Genomic DNA, 19,506 nt, shown 5'->3' with positions numbered 1-19,506 from the left:
GTATAATTTAAGAAACACCTGTAAAAAACCCAAACCCGGAAAACCAAACGAAAGTTCACATTTCACATTTCACATCACACCATCTTTGTTATAAATAAAGCTCGAATTGATGGCGAAGTCAGTTCACCTTCCATAGACACGTAGATCACTCGTGTTCTGGTGCATCTCACCAATTTGCAGATTCCGCCGAAGGCTCTGCCCAATTTGATAATCACTTTCGGTTATCAGCTGTTCAGTCAGTTGACCGATCAGCATTACCCTCATCGAAGTAAAATGCACATTTGCACTAGTTCCACCCAACTTCTCCCACTGTGTCCGATTCCGCCTCGGTCATCAACTCGACGCGCAAGGTCGATCCAGTCCGCGATTCTGCTGACGTAGCAAGTGCTTCTTTTCGAACTTAGCGTAAGTGTGAACGGGTTGACGTAACCGATACGCGACGAATGTGTATACATTTTGGTGTCGCGTTCCGTACGATCCCCTTCCTCGTTCCACACCCTTTCACTGCGCTCCGCGCATTAACTCACCGAAACGGTTTGAGAAGCGCGGCCGAACCTACCACATGGCGACCGTGACAGTCTCCGAATCTACCACATGGCGACCGTGACAGTCTCCGAACCTACCACATGACGACCGTGACAGCGTAGCAAAAACAAAGCTACAAGAACAATAAAGTGCAGTGAAAAAGCAAAACTGCAGTGCTGCGTAAAAACTCTTGTTGTGAGTACTTACCACATGCCCCAAAAATCTAAAAAGTAACAGTGCCAGTTAAGTGCAAATAAACATTGTTGTGAAAATCTATCTCAAAATGCAAAAGTAATCAATGCTTAAATAATCAGTTTTTAGATCTTGAATTTCAACTCTAAATGATGCATCAAAACGCTAACTTAGCAAAACAAATACAAAGTGCAACCAAGTTAAAGAAAAATGGGTAACGACGCTTCAAATCCGAAAGCACATACGAAGGGTGATAATGACCTTACAATTATCCAGACCCAAAATGTTCACTCAGAACAACACGAAAGCCACGAAATGAAACTGAACATTGTGCTGATATCGCTTTCAATCATACCCATCCAAAAGATCATAAAAGTATGCTGTGAAGATGCAATGAATAAATTACAACTGCCTAAATAGTTTGCGTTTTGACAATCAAAACATGTCTTACTGCAAGTGATACAAGTTTAAAATAAAAGACAATAGAGTGGATGGACCGGAACCACGAACCACGAGAGGTGGCCAGAGTGATTTTATGGAAAAGTAGTTCCCAACGTGGAAGACAAATGATCAAGGCGAGCTTACTGCCCGATCTGGATTGACAGGCGAGAACGGACAGGAGTCCCAACCCAGAAGTTACACCGAGTGATATGAACTGATGACATCGTAAGAAAATACTTCAAGCTCCGAGTTTATACCAAGCCCCGAGTATACACCATGTGCCGAAAGATGATCAGCGAGCAGCATCGTCAGCAGCAACGAAAACAAATACATGTTACGTATTCAAAGAAGGTATTGTAAACCATATCCTCATATCAAAATAATCATCAACATCAAATCAGGAGTAAACTACCTTTGCATGTTAGAAACAGACAAACTATCTGAATGCCTAAAACGAACATCAAACATAATACTTAGCACAAGTTCCATGTTTTACAACATAATTTCATTTACACCAGAAATGAGACGCTAAATGCAACCTCAAACGACTTACGACAGCAAGTCAGACTTTAGAGTTTGCGCTGCATTAAATAAGCGAAATTTCAAAATAAACATAAAAGAAACGAGAATTATCAACAACTAGAATCAAATTATCTATTGCCAACAATGAAAGAATTAGTTAATAATTTTTTGTGGTGAAATAATTTCCGACAAATTGTTGTAAATAATCCAACTAGATGGATTGCGTGACTGACAAAAAGGTTTAGATGAATTCGAGATATGACTCTTTCAAACCTCTCTTTTACCATATGAGTGCAATACAGATAATACAACAAATAGGGAGACAATATTTATGACAAGAAATACTTTTTAAAGGTTAACAAAAATGAATTAGAAATTCCGAAAATAATATATCGTTCAAATTTAGAATTTAGAACGTCAGGAAAACTAATACCAAAATGAACCCTCCAGAAATTTTGAAGACGGCAACAAGCCTCATACCATATTTCAATGGTGGAGAAGACGAAGCTGAAGCCATGCTAGTAGCATTAGAAACTCTAAAAGAAGCTGTAGATGAACAACATCACCGCCTTATCATGAGAATTGTTCAATCGAAATTAAAAGGACAAGGAAGAAAGATCGTAGGGAAATTATTAAACAGCATTGACGACATTTTGATAAGAATCAATGTACATTTTAAGAAAACTGAATTACCCGAAGACATTGCAATAGCGATCTATGCCCTGAAGCAAAAATTCACAGTATAGGATTTTGGTGAAGAAATTCAAGATTTAGCAGAAGAACTAGAGCAGGCTTACCTAAACGATAATGTCGCCTCAGAGTTGGCTAGCGAAAAAACTAATAGGATAGCAGTGAAAGCTTTTGGAAAAGCGTTAAAAAACGAGATCCATCAGGCAATAGTTCTGTCAGGTATGATTCCTACCCTAGACGCTGCAATTAAGTCAATTGTCAATATCGACAATATAAATCAACAATCGCAAGATATGAATCATGATAACAAGCAAAGCAGCCAGGGAACCCGATTTAATAGCTCATACCAACTTCAGGCTAATAACACGATAAACAACGATCATCGTTCAAACAATAGCAGTTGGAGGTCTCAACCTCATCAAACCACTAATAACTGGAGAACTCAGGCTCCACAGAACAGTAACTGGATAAAGAAAAATGTATGAAATGTTCAACATAGATATCATAGCGAGACAAACGGGAATAATATACAAAATAGGAAACCCACTAGCAAAAATATTTTGAAGCAACGCGATCCGAGAAGAGCAATTTATTGTGCTCAAGCAAATGATCAGCTCTCAGACGAAACAGAAAACTTAGTGGCCCTATTCCCACTAACACAAAACAATAATGATACTAATCAACGGTATAAAAATCACATTTACAATCAAAATGATAAAGAATATATACACATTGATGAAAATAACAATCAAGTGCAACTTGAACAAGATTATGTAGAGTTCAACAGCAGAACAAGCTATGATACTAAATCTTATGAACCTATGAACGATGAAATAATTTATGAAGTAAAAAGACCAAGTAATGACACAGAAAGAATTATTAAAGAAAATGAAGAGATAGTTAACGAAGATCGTGAAGAACATATAAAAAATCAGTATGAGAATGAATACGAAAATTGTATGCAAACGATACTTACTAATGACGTTGTTAAGAGAAATATTGTCAAGAAACCAATGAAAGAGCCAACAGAGGTTATAAAACTGTGATCGCGCAAATCCCTACGTTGTGTTATATTTTTATGAAAACCAGAACACGCTTTCACAATTTTACAAATCTTTATTATAACTCGCGCTGTCGAGAGCCGTTTCTCCTTCGTGGTCGGTTACAAGATGAATATCATTATGGAAGCTTATTCCCGCGATCTAATTCCCTACCAATACACACAAAAACAGCACCTGTCAATCGTTTCGTTTATCGGTGAAACGCATATGCAAATAACGCAAGTGAAATATTTCACTCGGAACTATGGGCATTTAAAAACATGAAACGTAAACATACTCCCCGCCTTAATGGGACATCAACAGCAAAACAATAACAAACTTTCACCTGTCAATAACACCTGTGTGATTACTAGTGGGTAAAACGCAAATTTTCGTAATCGGACGCTTAATCGTTCCCTTGGCGGTACGCAACGTTACAACTCGTACAAGTCCATCCAGTCCGGGGTGAGTATCAGTTTTACGCGCTAACGGCCAACGTGTGGTAGGGAGTAACTTGTCGACCAAAATCACCATCCTTCCAGGCTGGATGTCATCAGCTCGTGCGTTCGATCGCGGGACTTTCTGCATTTCCTGGAGAAGCTTCTTCTGCCAGTGCTTCCAAAACTTCTGCACTAGTAGTTGAAGCTTCTGTAGGTGCTCGTAAGTGTACACAGGTACGTGTTGGAAATCGGGGTCTGGCAAGGCAACCATGGACGTGCCTATTAAAAAATGAGAAGGGGCTAGTGCAGCTAAATCATTAGGATCATCAGATACCGGCAATAGAGGACGAGAATTCATAGCAGCCTCGATCTGATGCAGCACCGTGTAGTAGCCCTCGAAGGAAAGGCGTGTGCTCCCAAGGTGACGAAACAGATGACGTTTTGCTGTCTTCACGGCAGCCTCCCAAAGACCGCCAAAGTGTGGTGCTCGCGGTGGTATCATGTGCCATCGGATACCTTGCTCAGCACATGATTTTGCGATGGCGCCCATCTCGGCCTCATTGGACAGCCGCTCGAATAACTCCTTCAATTCGTTCCTAGCTCCTTCAAAGTTCTTCCCGTTGTCTGAGTGCAAATGCTCTGGTAAGCCTCTCCTTGCTTAGAATCTTCTTAGGGCAGCCAAAAACCCTTGCGTGGACAAATCACCAACAAGTTCCAAATGGACTGCCTTTGTAGCAAAGCAGACAAATACGCACAGGTACGCCTTCAACGATGCGGCACGACGATGCACTGGTTTCAAGTAAAACGGTCTAGCATAATCAATCCCAGTAACTGCAAATGGTCGACTCGGCTGCACTCTTCCGGATGGCAGCTGACCAGTTTGCTGCTCCACAAGTGTAGGTTGGTAACGATTGCATCGATAACAGCTTCTCACAACGCTTTTGACAAGCATTCGTCCATTCATCGGCCAAAACTCCTCACGGATGTGTGACAGTAATACACGACCTCCACCATGCAGCAATACACGATGCTCATGTTCAGCAATCAAACGAGCCAGCGGGTGATGTTTTGGGAGAACCGCAGGATGCTTGGTTTGGAAGGGCAGTTGGGCAAAGTTTAGCCTACTGCCTACTCACATGATTTCCTTTTCGTCAAGGAACGGGGTAAGTCGATTTAAAACCGAACGTTTTCTCACTTGCTTTCGTTCTTTTAGATCCCGTAATTCTTCGGCGAATGCTTCACGCTGCGCAAAACGGAATAAAACATTGACGGCTTCTACTCGCTCTTGAACGGTGAGCACTTCTGCAGAGATTGCATCCACATTCACTTCTTTCGTCGAAATAGCCGCAATAGCAATTGTTGCTCCTTTTTTGCTGAACAAGTTGCCGAAGGTACGTGGCAAATCGTAAACAATATGCAACAACATTTACAAGGCGAGTATACGATGACCAACGCAGGAAAAACCAATTGTAACTCGGCGCCGTATGAATCGATGTCTGCAACACCTTCAGCGCTCTCTCTTCAGCATCTCCTTCAGAAGGATCGGATACGGGCCAAAACTTCTCTGAGAGCACGAGCCACAAAGGCCCATGTTTCCACGATCGACTCTCGTTAAAATCAGCAACTGACATGCCACGAGATACTAAATCAGCTGGGTTCTCAATTCCAGCAACGTGTTTGCATTTGCATCCGGCGGTAAAATGCTGTATCTCGGAAATTCTATTCGCAACAAATGTCTTCCATGTATTCGGCGGCAGCTTTAACCAATTTAGACAAATTGACGAATCGATCCAAAACCACGATCCATCTATCCTCATGCCGATAGCACGCTTAATGCGGTTATGTAAGTGCGCAGCAAGGACGCAGGCACACAGCTCAAGTCGAGCGATGGATAACCGCTTCAGTGGCGCTACTTTGCTCTTCGATGCCAGTAGCACAACACGAACAACTCCAGCTTCCTCCGACCGCACATAAGTACATGCTCCATACGCAGCGATGGACGCATCAGCAAACGTGTGCAGTTCCATTTTGGTTACATTAGGAAGCAACACATAGCGATCCATGCTACAATTTGCAAAGAAGATACCTCGCGTTGAAACTGCTTCCATTTAGCAACAATACAATCAGGCAAAGGATCGTCCCAATCGCACGAAGACACCCACATCTCCTGCATGATGATTTTGGCGCGAATGATTATTGGAGCCATCATTCCTAAAGGGTCATACATTTTAGCTATAGTTGAAAGTCCTGACCGTTTTGTTGCGACTGCACTGTCTGGTTGTATCATGCAATCAAATTGCAACACATCTTCTTGAGGCTGCCAGCTGATGCCAAGGGTTTTCACAGTCTCATGCGTAGTGAAACACAACGATGATTTTGTACCGATCTGAGAATCATCCAAAGCCTCAAGCACCTCTAGACGATTGGACGTCCATTTTCGCAGCTCGAAACCTCCTTTGCTTAGTAGAACGCTCAACTCTTTCCGCAACTGGATGGCAGCTTCGATGGATTGCGCTCCACCGATAAAATCGTCGACATAAAAATTCTTCTTCAGCGCGGATCCAGCAAGAGCGTATCCAGCACCTTCATCCTTTGCCAATTGCAATAACGTTCGTGTCGCAAGAAACGAAGAAGGAGCCAGTCCATACGTTACGGTATTCAGCTCATATTCTTGCAAAGGGTGTTGTGGTGAGAATCTATACAAAATGCGTACAAGAGCCCGATCATCAGGGTGCAGTAACACTTGCCTATACATCTTGGCAATGTCTCCAACTAATGCAACACGGTATGTGCGAAAACGTAACAATTGATCCAGCAAATCATCTTGCACCACTGGGCCAACGCAAAGAGATTCATTAAGAGAGAAGCCACTTGTGGTTTTCGCCGAGCCATCAAATACTACCCGTATTTTAGTCGTGGTACTTGTTTCTTTAAATACTGGGTGGTGTGGTAAATAATAACATTCCGTAGGTTCCGGCGTTCCTTTACGTACTGCAGTCATGTGCCCAAGATCCAGATACTCTCTCATGAACGCGTGATACTCCTCCTTCACTTTTCAAACCTTTTCTTTCGCGTTCAAACCTTTTCTCCAGAAGGTGAAACCGGCGCTGTGCACCTGATTTAGATTCGCCAAGCCTCAGTCCAAAGTCAGGATGTCGTGGCATGCGTACAACATATCGACCTTCTTCATTTCTCTCCGTCGTCTTCTGGTACAGCTCTTCACACCTCTTTTCTTCGGGAGAGTATCCATCTTTATTTTGCAGCGATTCGATCTTCTAAAACCGCTCCATACTTTCTTCCAGCGACAACATACACACGGCTGCAGATACTTGTGACACAGGAGAATGGGGAGGAAATTGCACAGTTGCTGAGTCGGCTACGATCCAACCAAATACACTCTCAATCAGCCACGGAAGTTGATCAGATAACTGCAAACGCGCAGAGGAGGGGAACGAAGACTAATAGTGTTTAGCCCCTATGATCAAGTCAACTGGCTGCGCTTTATTGAATTGAGGATCTGCTAACACGATTCCTTCTGGTATTTTCCAATCAGCGATAGATACGTTTTGAGCAGGAAGGTTAGCAGTTAACTTGTCCATCAACAAAAACTTCATTGTGCAACTAAATGGTTGCTTCTTCGACACCACTTCAGCTACGACCGCTTCTCGAGCATGAGATGTACAACTGCCAGCACCGTTGATTTTTACATTCGCTCTCTCTAGTGGTAGTTGAAGTAAACATGCGAGCCTTTTGGTCATTAAGTTCGGCTGCGACGCGCTATCTAGCAGAGCGCGAACCGGATGTTCCTGGCCAAATGCATCAACAATAACTAATCGCACAGTGAGAAGAAAAACATGCTCATTTATCTCGATGTCTCCAGCGGCATTTTGGCTGTGTACGACAGTTTCATTTATGGCTTTGTGAGGACTGGGAGAGGCTGACATCGCCATACTAGATTCCGTTCGGCTTTCGGGTGCGCTATTCGAACCTTGATGCTACAAAGAATGATGCATCTCTCCACAATGTCTACAATTATGTACCGCAGGGCAGCTACGTACTACATGTCCTACAGTATCGGACAGAATGATAGGACCCTAGTTTTTTCAACGCAGCATGCACCCGTTGGGACAGGTTTATGTGTGGTTTGTGTGTTTGTGTTTGTGTGTGTGTGCATGTGTGTGTATGTGTGTGTGCATGTGTGTGTATGTGTGTGTACATGTGTGTGTGCATGTGTGTGTGTGTATGTATGCATGTTTGAATGTGTATAGGTGTGTGTGTTTGTTTCACAAGTAGGTCGTTTCGGATAGTTTTGTTAGTAGTTTTTTTTGTGTTTTGGGTTAGGTTTTTGATGTAATAAGCAGGACCTCCGCCCTCGCGATCAGTGTGTTTTTGATATATTAACAATTATACGGTCTTCTTTCGCCGTGATCTTCTGAGGACGTCCGGTTGACTTGCGCGTTTCGGTTGTCCAAGCGCGTTTCGGTTGTCTAAGCACGTTTCGGTTGTCCGAAGCGCGTATGCCACAAAAGTGCGCGATCGTTCCATTACGAACTCGATCGTTTTGCGCTTAATGTCAGCAGCCGCCATTCGCTTAATGATATCGCGTTGATAATCGGTACAATGTTTACCTCGACCCATTTTTACTAACATTGCTTGCTTGGACCGTCAAGAACGCGCTGGTTAAAAAGTTGGACACGGCTGATCCCGTGCTCTACCTGCGTTCTACTTCTATACGCGATGAATTACATCGTTGTCGAGCAGCGAAAACATCGCATGGATAAAAACTATCAACGAGTACGCGAGTAAGCGTCTTCCCTTCAAAATCGAGAACAGACTGCCGCGCTCATGAAACAAAACGCCCATTGAAAAGAACAACTGCGCACCAGCTCAATGCACGCACCAAGTTTTCCATGCGCACACAACGTTCAACGCAGAGATGCACGCAGGCCTTTCAATGGTGTGCACTGGAGAAACACCTGTGAGGGAATGCCGAGATCATTGCTATTGTGCGCGTGTCCATTTTGCATCGCTGCGCATGCACATTCATCAACCAGCACACCTGCGTTTTCGTCCGAGGAACAAGCGCTGCTGTCGATGCAAACTTTAGCTTTTATCCAAGTGCAAACGCACGCTGTTTCACATGATAACACACATAATCAGAATTCTTTCAACGCAATATGACATAATGGCAAGCTACGTTTTTCAGACACAAACCCGCGCACTTGCAAATACACATTAAAAAGCACACTCTCTTTCTACTACACACACTCACACACACACACACACACACACACACACACACACACACACACACACACACACACACACACACACACAAATACACACACACATACACTCACACACACACACACACACACACACACACACACACACACACACACACACACACACACACACACACACACACACACACACACACACACACACACACACATACAGACACACACACACACACACACACACACACACACACATACACACACACACACACACACACACACACACACACACACACACACACACACACACACACACACACACACACACACACACACACATACAGACACACACACACACACACACACACACACACATACAGACACACACACACACACATACAGACACACACACACACACACATACACACACACAAACACAAGTAACGTGGTAAAACAAGTGCTCGGTGCGTTCAAAAAACCAGGGTCCTATCTTAATGTCCGATACTGTACCTTTAAACAATTGTTACATACCCTCTTCGTATGGACTATCTGCATACGTTCAGACAGCGGAAGGCGGATAAACTTGTAACAGTTTCCCAGCAGATGGTCATGTTGGCAGTGTGGGCATTTTCTCGTAGTACTCGCAACAGACGAGCAAGAAGAAAGATGCGTTGGCGTTCGTCTCATCTGTGGGTAGGTAGGCTCTCTGCTCGATTGATGGTTCATGGAGATTGACTCAAGTATTTTCATTTTTCGTTGCAGGAACTCGATCAAAGTATTGTAGTCAGGCGTTTCTAATGTGGAGGCATGATCTTCCCACGTTTTTAGGGTCTCTTCTGGCAGCTTGGTGCACAGCACATACTCTAGCATGGTACTCCAATGCTCCGTTTTCTCGCCGAGTTGCTGCAGCATTTTTACATGACGATCAAAATCGTCCACGAGCTTATGCAGGGCCACATTAGATTCCCTTGTTACACGAGCCATACAAAATATTGACTGCAGGTGTCTCTTCTTTTGCAGATAGTCATTAGCGTAGCGATCTACCAAAGACTTCCAAGCTATCTGATAATTTCCTGCGCATAATGGAACCGATTCAATGAGCTTCGCAGCTTCACCCTTTAATGCAGCGCGAAGAGAATGGAATTTTTGAATTTCCATTACTTCGGAATTGTTGTGTATAAGCGCTTCGAACGTGTCACGAAAAGCAGCCCAATGCATGTCGTCTCCACTAAACTCCGGTAGGGCAATGGTAGGCAGTTTTATGCCGGACACTGCCACGCTGCTGGCAGATGAAGTAGCGGAGGACGCGTGCGGCAAAAGCGCACTTAACGATGCTCTCGTGACGTACAGCTTCTCTTCAATGACAGCTCGAACTTGGCCTTCTTCTCCACGTAACTCTGATGTTGCCAAGTTTTCAATATGCTGCTGAACATTGTCGAATTCGGCCGCCAGATTCTCAAGTTCCGCAATCCGAAACGGTACTTTGGAGCAGTCTCTAGCAGGAACGTAGTTCGACACGAAAACAAATGCTCGGTTCAATTTCTCTTCCAGGGTTAAGCGGCGGGAAAGCAGGAGCTCCATGTTGGCCATTTTTGATGCGCTGAGGACGATGAACTAAGATGACGATTTTGCGCGCGAAACCACTCGACACTTAAACTAACGTGTAGAATACGGAAATATCGGACGCGAGCCGCGGAACGCGGGACGGGGTTACAACACGAACGCGTAAATGTTCAAAGAATCGTATCCTAACGTAGAAGACGATTTACACGACGAATAAATCAAACACTCATGGAAAACGTAACGCACAAAATCTTAGTCCTGATTTTTGAAAATGGTGTCCAAAAAAGGTGTGGCCGAAAAACTGTCGCAATTGCTACGCAGCAAACGTACAGAAATAGCAGGACAAAACACGGGCGCACAAACACTTTAAACCAAAACACGCGAATCAGCAACTAGCGAAATAACGATGTGTAAGGTCCACGATTTAACCGAAAAGAATGTTCACAAATCACGAAGGAGAAAGTAGTGTCACAAATGTTCACAGAAAGACAGTATTGAGAAGGGACGGAGCACCAAATAAACGGACAAACAGGCACAAAAGTTATGTAATTAAATTTCCGCAGCAATCCTGGTCACGGCACCAATTTATGATCGCGCAAATCCCTATGTTGTGTTACATTTTTATGAAAACCAGAACACGCTTTCACAATTTTACAAATCTTTATTATAACGCGCGCTGTCGAGAGCCGTTTCTCCTTCGTGGTCGGTTACAAGATGAATATCATTATGGAAGCTTATTCCCGCGATCTAATTCCCTACCAATACACACAAAAACAGCACCTGTCAATCGTTTCGTTTATCGGTGAAACGCATATGCAAATAACGCAAGTGAAATATTTCACTCGGAACTATGGGCATTTAAAAACATGAAACTTAAACCAACTGCTAGATAGCATAGAAAGAAATAATGAGATGAATTGTAAAGACAGTCATGCAACTGAGCTGATTAATGCAAAGAAAAGGAAATATAGCATCAAATCAAAGAAGAAGAAAATTGAAACAAGTAATCAATCATATTGACAGGATATAAAGGCTGAGAAAAAAATAATGCCACATTTAGTGAACCAAGAAAAACTGTTGCTTACAAAAAGCAACGAATGCTCTGCCCAATTTGATAACCACTTTCGGTTATCAGCAGTTCAGTCAGTTGACCGATCAGCATTACCCTCATCGAAGTAAAATGCACATTTGCACTAGTTCCACCAAACTTCTCCCACTGTGTCCGATTCCGCCTCAGTCATCAACTCGACGCGCAAGGTCGATTCAGTCCGCGATTCCGCTGACGTAGCAAGTGCTTCTTTTCGAACTTAGCGTAAGTGTGAACGGGTTGACGTAACCGATACGTGACGAATGTGTATACATTTTGGTGTCGCGTTCCGTACGATCCCCTTCCTCGTTCCACACCCTTTCACTGCGCTCCGCGCATTAACACACCGAAACGGTTTGAGAAGCGCGGCCGAACCTACCACATGGCGACCGTGACAGCCAGTGACCAGAAATACCGATTCATCTGTATTCCTACCGATGTTTGATCCCTACCCGCAAATTTCCGTTAAATGCCTTCTAATCGCCTTGTAATCGCCGGCGAATTGAAGGCGATCAGCAGTGCATTTAGCAGTAATGAAATGCCTTTGAAATATGTCAATGAAAAATTTCGCTTTTAATTTGAAATTTGAAATTGCAACTGTCAAAAGAAAACCTTACAAGCGTCTTCAGCACTGCACTGTTGTAGTGTTCCCAGATATGAGCGTGAGATTCGATAGCACGATTTACGTGTTATGTTCTCTTGCGTTAAGCTCTGAGCTATTTCACTTTATTAAAGATGGTCTGCATTATTTCATTGTTAAAGACCAACCCGTTGAAAGGTGTTATTATATCAAACTCATTTCGATAACTCTAATAAAAGGAGAAATGAGATACATATTTCTCCCATCCTGATAATGAAGGGTGAACATACTGTAAATATTATGTTTTTTAAAGGTACTATTTTAATTTTACTTCACATAATTTTTATTTATATTGATTATAGCAAGAAAAAATTAATTTTAAAAACATAGAACACTCCAAGTCAAACCGTCAAGCAGCGCATACGATTTAAAGCATATACACATTTCCAAACCGTTTTTTTCAATCGGAGCAATAAAATAAAAATTACGAAAAATAATACGAAGTGTTTAACTTTTTTTGCTTAGTACAAGAAAAAAAAGTAGTTAAGTGCAAAGAAAAAGATGGGGGTCGTGGACCCGGGAGGAAGCAGGACTTTCGGGTCCTACTTCAGAATATTGGGAGAACCGCCGAATAGGAACTCGAGGAAAAAAAGGAAAATAAGAGGGGAGCGAATCAACCTCAACTTCGACGAATCGTCCAGGACTGAAGAGGTATTTATGATGATTGAAAGTGATACCAAGGGTAAAAGCCTGGCAAAATACAATCCTTTTCTATTTGCGAAAGCAACCGAGATGGCGTTGGGAGGGAAGCCATTACAAACAACAATGCTACGGGATGGTAAAATTCTTATGCGCCTAAAAAACCAAACCGAAGCAAATAAATTAAAAAAGCTCAACCTTAACCACGGTACTGATAATATCAAAGTGAACATATATGAACATAAAACTCTAAACAGCACTAAAGGAATCATCAGATGTGACGCCTGCAAGTTTTTATCGGAAGAAGAACTTGTAGCGACCAGACCGCCATCTGGCGTTAGAATCGTGAGCGATCGTGACATCCAGGGACAAAGACACAGATCTCCGTGGAGCGCACTCACCAGGCACACGAATGTGTCAAAGTGACGTGCGCCGCGTGTCCAGCGCTACACTTCCTGCTGTCAGCGAGCACATTCTCTCTCTCTTGCAACCCAACCTCGAAAGCGAACAGACTTCTTCCTTCGCTCCGCGATCGTAAAATTCCTCAACGCGAACCCCTCTCGAACGAATGTGCGCAACCGCTCCTAAGATAGTGTAAAATAAAATTCATTATTACCTACTCACGAAACCCAACGCGTTCGCGACATAAAATTAGGGACAAGATTAATCCGAACTAAATCGACCCCCTAAAACTGGTGACCCCGACGTGATAGCGTGCGCGAGTGAGTGAGTGGTAACCTGACGAACACCGTATCCAGCCGGAAAAAACGTGTTTCCATTGTTCCTCGGTCCGGACCGACAGCAACGTTTCCCCCCATCATCGAAGAGCGGCCGACCACGAAGGAGGCACCACGCAAGCTCGGCCAGCGAAAAAAACCCCCGTGCACAAACCCCGAACCCACCCCTACTAGCAAAGAGAATGTAAAAGTGTGCGTCTTTCAGGCGAGGGGCATGTAGAAGCAGGGGGAGACGGCTGGAAATACGCGGAATTGCTCGGAGGCGAGAGCGTGTTTTGCTTGCTACACAGTTTTTGCACTCACACAATCACACATGTGTGAATGTGTGCGTTCACTTTCAGCCAGCGCGCTCAGTTTGGTTTTCTCGCCGGCTGCTTGCGCGTTGCCCTGTCTCGCTTTTACAACTTATGATCAAAGCACCCGTAGGCTTCTCACTCTAACTACCGTGAGTATATTTTTAGCGACGCAGGCAAGTTGACACTTGTAAAATTTGCTGCTTTTAATCGACTAGCGTCTGCGTGAAATTATTGTTTTTAAAACGTTGTAAAGTTCTCCAATTAATTATGAAAGGTGTGAAGTGTTTTAAAGAGTGCGCAAAAACGTTGTAAATGTGCAGTGTTTGTGAACTACAGGTAAGAAAATAAGTGTGGAATCGTGCATAGTTGTTTTTTATTTGTTGCACCTTGCAACTTCAAAAAATATTTCAGGTGTGTTTCTAGTGGCTCGACCATTGCATGTTTTTGTTAAAATGGTGTAACTTGTACCCCGGTTATACCTGTTATTAAAAGTATACAAGCATTGTTTTAAAATATTTACCTATAATAAAAACACCGTGCCCCTTGCGATGGTTGGATATTTGTGTATCCTTACCTGATCTTTAAAAATAAATCTACCTATTACCTACTACTCAAAGTATTGGCGAGTCATTTTGTTACCTTTATCGTGCTTATAAAAATAAACACATACTGTTATTCTGTCAATTGCATTCGGGCAGTCACCTCATAAGGACTTTAACAGTCGCATTCCTTCAAAAGTCTGTTATATAGTTGAATAGTGATTTGTCAGACAAATACACCATTTTGTGAACTTACGTAAATTGTGTGTTACCAATATTAAAACAATGGAGAATCGTGAAACTGAGAATCGTGAAATTGAGAATTGTGAAAAACGTGGAACAAGTGCGGAAAAAAGGATGCGTGAAACAAGTTCAGACAAAAAGATGCGGGAAACAGGTTCGATGTATAAAATCATAAAAAAAATCAACAACCGATACGATGCCGAATCCTTGGGCGAATCTAGCACATCTGACCTACATAGCATAAATCTGGCATCTTCAGATGAAGAGATCCCTAGTGCTTCAAACATGCCGTTATCAAGTGAATATCAAGAATTTATCGGCTGCCCAGAAGAACAGACAATTGAAGAAGAACGGATCGTCGAAGCAGAATACATTAGTGATTGGATCAATTTTGACGAGTGTGACAATGTAGAAAATTATGAAATCATAGATGACACCGAAAACATAGCAGAGACAGCCTCCGATAATTCACAGCAAACGGCACCAAATAATAGTGAGGCGATGGCGGAACGACTCCGAAATTGGGCATTGAAAACATACCAAACGCATTCGGCTCTCAACGGATTGTTAGAAATATTACGGGATACAACCAGTTACAAGTTACCCAAAGATGCGCGAACACTGCTAAGAACGAAGCAATGTGGAAAAGAAATACAGCAAATAGCTGGAGGAGAATTTTGGTATCCAGGAATAAAAGCAGCTCTGTTGAAACAATTTGGAAATGTCCAGCCAAGAGTAAACAAATTTTCATTAAATTTCTCTATGGATGGCCTGCCGTTACACAAAAGCTCTCGTAAGCAGTTTTGGCCAATACTAATGAGCATTGAAGAGTTACCCGAGGTTCCAGTATTAATGGTTGGAAATTTTTTGGGGCAATCAAAACCTGCAAACCTAAAGGAATACCTTGACCCTTTAGTAAATGAACTCAACGAATTGATGGAGAAAGGCATTCAAATAGCCAATAAACTGATAACAATACGCGTTTGGGCTATCATCGCTGACTCACCTGCGCGAGCATTTATAAAAGGTAGGTTGCGCTAAACATGTACAAATCATGACATTTTATTATTTTATAATTTTGGTATTACTAAATATTAACATGTGCTTATTGTATCTATTTTTTTTCTTTTACTATTAGGAGTAGCCTACTTCAATCACAAAAATGGATGCCAGAAATGTACCGTTGAAGGTAAATTTGACAAAACTGCAAAAGTGATGTGTTTTCTCGACATAGACGCACCGCCGAGAACGCACAATGATTTTGAGAACTCCAAGTACGGTGAACATCACAGGGAAACAACGCCACTTATACGTCTTCTCCACTTCGATATCATAAAGAATGTAATTATTGCTGATCTGTTGCACCTGATTGACTTTGGAGTAACACGAACGTCAATTACTGGTTGGAAATCCGGCAAGTTAGGTGGAGGCCCTAAATGGAGTCAAGATACATTAAATAGAATCAATAACATTCTTGACAAGGTGGAAATTCCTTTAGAATTTCACCGCAAATTGCGAAGTATTGAAGATACTGGTTTTTGGAAAGCCAGTGAATTTAATATGTTTTTGAACTATGCCAGTTTCATAGTGTTGAAAGAGGTGTTAACTAAAGAACAGTATGAACATTTCATGCTATACTTTTGTGCGATTAGACTATTCTCTTTCGAATGCTACAGAGAGCATTGGCCAGCTGCACATTTGATGCTTAAACAGTTTGTTGCACAGTATGCAACAATTTACGGGCAACATCGTGTCACCAGCAATGTGCATAATTTATTGCATGTTTACGAAGATGTGCAAAAATTTGGACCTCTTGTTAAATTTTCTTCTTATCGCTATGAAGCTAAATTACAGGATATCGGTAAAACCCTACGAAGTGGCCATAAAGTTTTAGTACAGACAGCAAACAGGATTTCAGAACAGATTCCAACACGTTCATCAAGCAGTGAGAATTCACCGTTTCCTTACATTGAATCAAAAAGTAATGGGGTAGTTGTGCACGTCAGCTCGATTATTACTTTATATCCCAGTAAACAAAAAAATTGGTTTTTAACTCACGATGATTATATTGTTCAATATTGCAGTGCCAAAGTGGAAGGATCAGTTATTTACATAAGCGGAAAAGCTTTTAGTGAAATAGATGAAACTACCACATACCACTCCTCTAAGTGGATGATAGATATATATGAAGTGAATGTGTGCGATCTTTCCACAGAAGAAATGGTATTTTTAACATCAGATATAAAATTTAAAATGGTAGCAATTAATGTTAGTGATAGCAAAATAGTATTAGTACCTATGCTTCATACTTTATTATAAAACATATCAATAAATTAAAATGGTATATTATGCAACGGTGAATAAACCCATAACTTGTGTTGTATTTATTTGTTTTCTATGTATCTCATAAGAAAATGCAAGAATTTTTTCAAACGCATTGTGATAAGAATAAATGTATTAAAATATTGTTTTCAGATAAATTTATTTCTAGAAAGTAACATGTATCCGTTTATTATAATTCATGTGGTCAATCAAGTAAACCAGCCTCTATCAGAGGTGCACAGTCTTTCTAGAGCTAATTCACTTTAATAAAACTTATCCTACCGGGGAAAATCTTATGTTCCTTCTCGTTTCAAAGAAGAAATATGTAGCATACAGCCTTTTTATCATTTGGATGAAATGATTTAAAAGATATTTAAATTATATTTTGGCGCAAAGTCCTGCGCGGACAAAAACAATTAAAATTTTAAAAAGATATGTTTTTATTTACATCACAGTTCGTTTTATTTGTTGCACCTTATCATACTAATTGTAATTCTATTATAATATGTACATCACAGTTCTTTTCATTCATTGCAGCTTATTGTACTTATTGGAATTCTAATATACTATATACATCACAGTTCGTTTTATTTGTTGCACCTTATCATACTAATTGTAATTCTATTACAATATGTACATCACAGTTCTTTTCATTCATTGCAGCTTATTGTACTAATTGTAATTCTAATATACTATATACATCACAGTTCGTTTTATCAAAAAAAAAAGTTCATTCGCGAGGACGGTAATGAGGTGTTGTTAATTTTGATTCCTCATATTCGCTTCTTTCACTAGCATGTTTGAGTTTTTGTTGAATTATTTTCTCAACATATTCCAATTCTACTTCGACACCAATATGGTTTGTTGCCACAGCCTGAAACAAACGCACAATATTTACATATCTGCTAAACTGTAACTTAGCAACAACATTAATCCTTCCAGACCAGCTGAATTTCGCAAAAAACTTTTTATCGAAAAGTATGTCTATTGCATAGTGCAATCTATGTCTGGCATATTGAGAATTAATTTCAGCATCAATGCGTTGCACTATTGCATAGAAATATGTTGGGTCTGATTGTAATTTTTCTTCCATTTGTTCCAACATTTCCAAATTTCTTATTTTCTCTAAATGAAGAGAAAATGCATTTAGTCGAATTTTTTGCATTGGTTTCACGATATTAAAAATTTCGGTTATCATCACGAAAGCTTGATCACTTTGGGCTTTTTCTTTTTTTTTTCAACACGACACTCCTCGCAACATGTATGTCCTTTGGAGGTCTGGTTTACTGAATCACTGTCATAAATCTGGTGCATGTGGTTATGTGAAGTAACTTGATTTGTTTCTATGGCTTCTCGGGACTCTATGTTTGAAAACAATGCGGAATTCGGCGGCAAAATCTCATCCGATAATATCATCACCGGACACGGAGTTTTTTTCAACGGATTTGACAACACACTTGTAGAACCGCTCGACGTTGGATGCAACGAGGAATCCCCTACAGATGCGCCTAATGTTGAAGCTGTCGACGTGGACGGATTTAAACACCTTAAAATCGTGCCACGAGGAAGGCTAGATGCCAGCGTGGCAATATCCGGTAAACTTTGCTCAGGTGCTTTGGACGAGGATGGTTGTGGATTGCAATTTAAAACTGTCGACGCGGTCGGCTGTACACAAATCATCGTGGCGTCAGGAAAACTTTCTGCGAAAGAATATTCTTCTATGTTTGACGATACTGCTGTGTATGATACTGGAGACATCAACGGTTCAACACATTGCATCATCCAGGAACCAGGACCAGAAAGGCAGGATGTGGTAGGCCCTGTTGTAACTGCACCCTCTGCTTCACCAGTCGAGGTCGGATATTGTTCCGTCGTACCACTATTTGCCTCAATATCGGCCCGGTAGTTCTTTTTTCCTGGACGACGGGTAATAGCATGCGTAGGAATATGTTCCGACGTGTTTAACAGTCGAATTGCTTTACCGGGGCCATGTGTCAATTTCGCGGCCGATGGAATGTGGATTTGATCTTTGCTACACGAAGCAACACTCGAACTAGGCGCGGACGCATCTTGCACGTGCAGCACTGCAACCTGTTCCAACGGTGGTAGATCATTCATAGCCGTATTAGGCACATGGGACCTGAGCGTTGCTTGCGTGGCAAGGATATCCAAGGCCGACATTAAATGGATTGCACTTTGCGCACCTTGTTCAGTCTCCGTTGCCATAAGGCGCGCGTGTTTAGCCGGCGTCGACATCTGCAATTTGAAAAGGTAAATTAAAATCCACTTCATCTTATGCTTACTAATAATAGTTGTTTTTACATGTCACATAACTCACATTGTTCCTTTT

The 19,506-nt window shown here is 41.7% G+C and overlaps 1 protein-coding gene across 1 annotated transcript; it reads left to right on the top strand.

Moving 5' to 3' along the window:
• The first annotated feature begins 12,862 nt into the window (after nt 1-12,862).
• Nucleotides 12,863-18,730, top strand: LOC120948055 (uncharacterized). Its single transcript, XM_040364028.2, has 3 exons — nt 12,863-15,861; nt 15,973-16,727; nt 18,620-18,730. Exons 1-3 carry the CDS (start codon nt 14,877-14,879, stop codon nt 18,728-18,730), a joined length of 1,851 nt encoding a protein of 616 aa, XP_040219962.2. The 5' UTR covers nt 12,863-14,876.
• The last annotated feature ends 776 nt before the right edge of the window (nt 18,731-19,506 follow it).

The sequence above is a fragment of the Anopheles coluzzii genome, chromosome 2 (genome assembly GCF_943734685.1).
Source record: "Anopheles coluzzii chromosome 2, AcolN3, whole genome shotgun sequence".
NCBI classification, from domain to species: Eukaryota; Metazoa; Arthropoda; class Insecta; order Diptera; family Culicidae; genus Anopheles; species Anopheles coluzzii.
The sequence above is the reverse complement of the archived record's forward strand: the minus strand, read 5'-3'. Positions and strand labels throughout refer to the sequence as shown.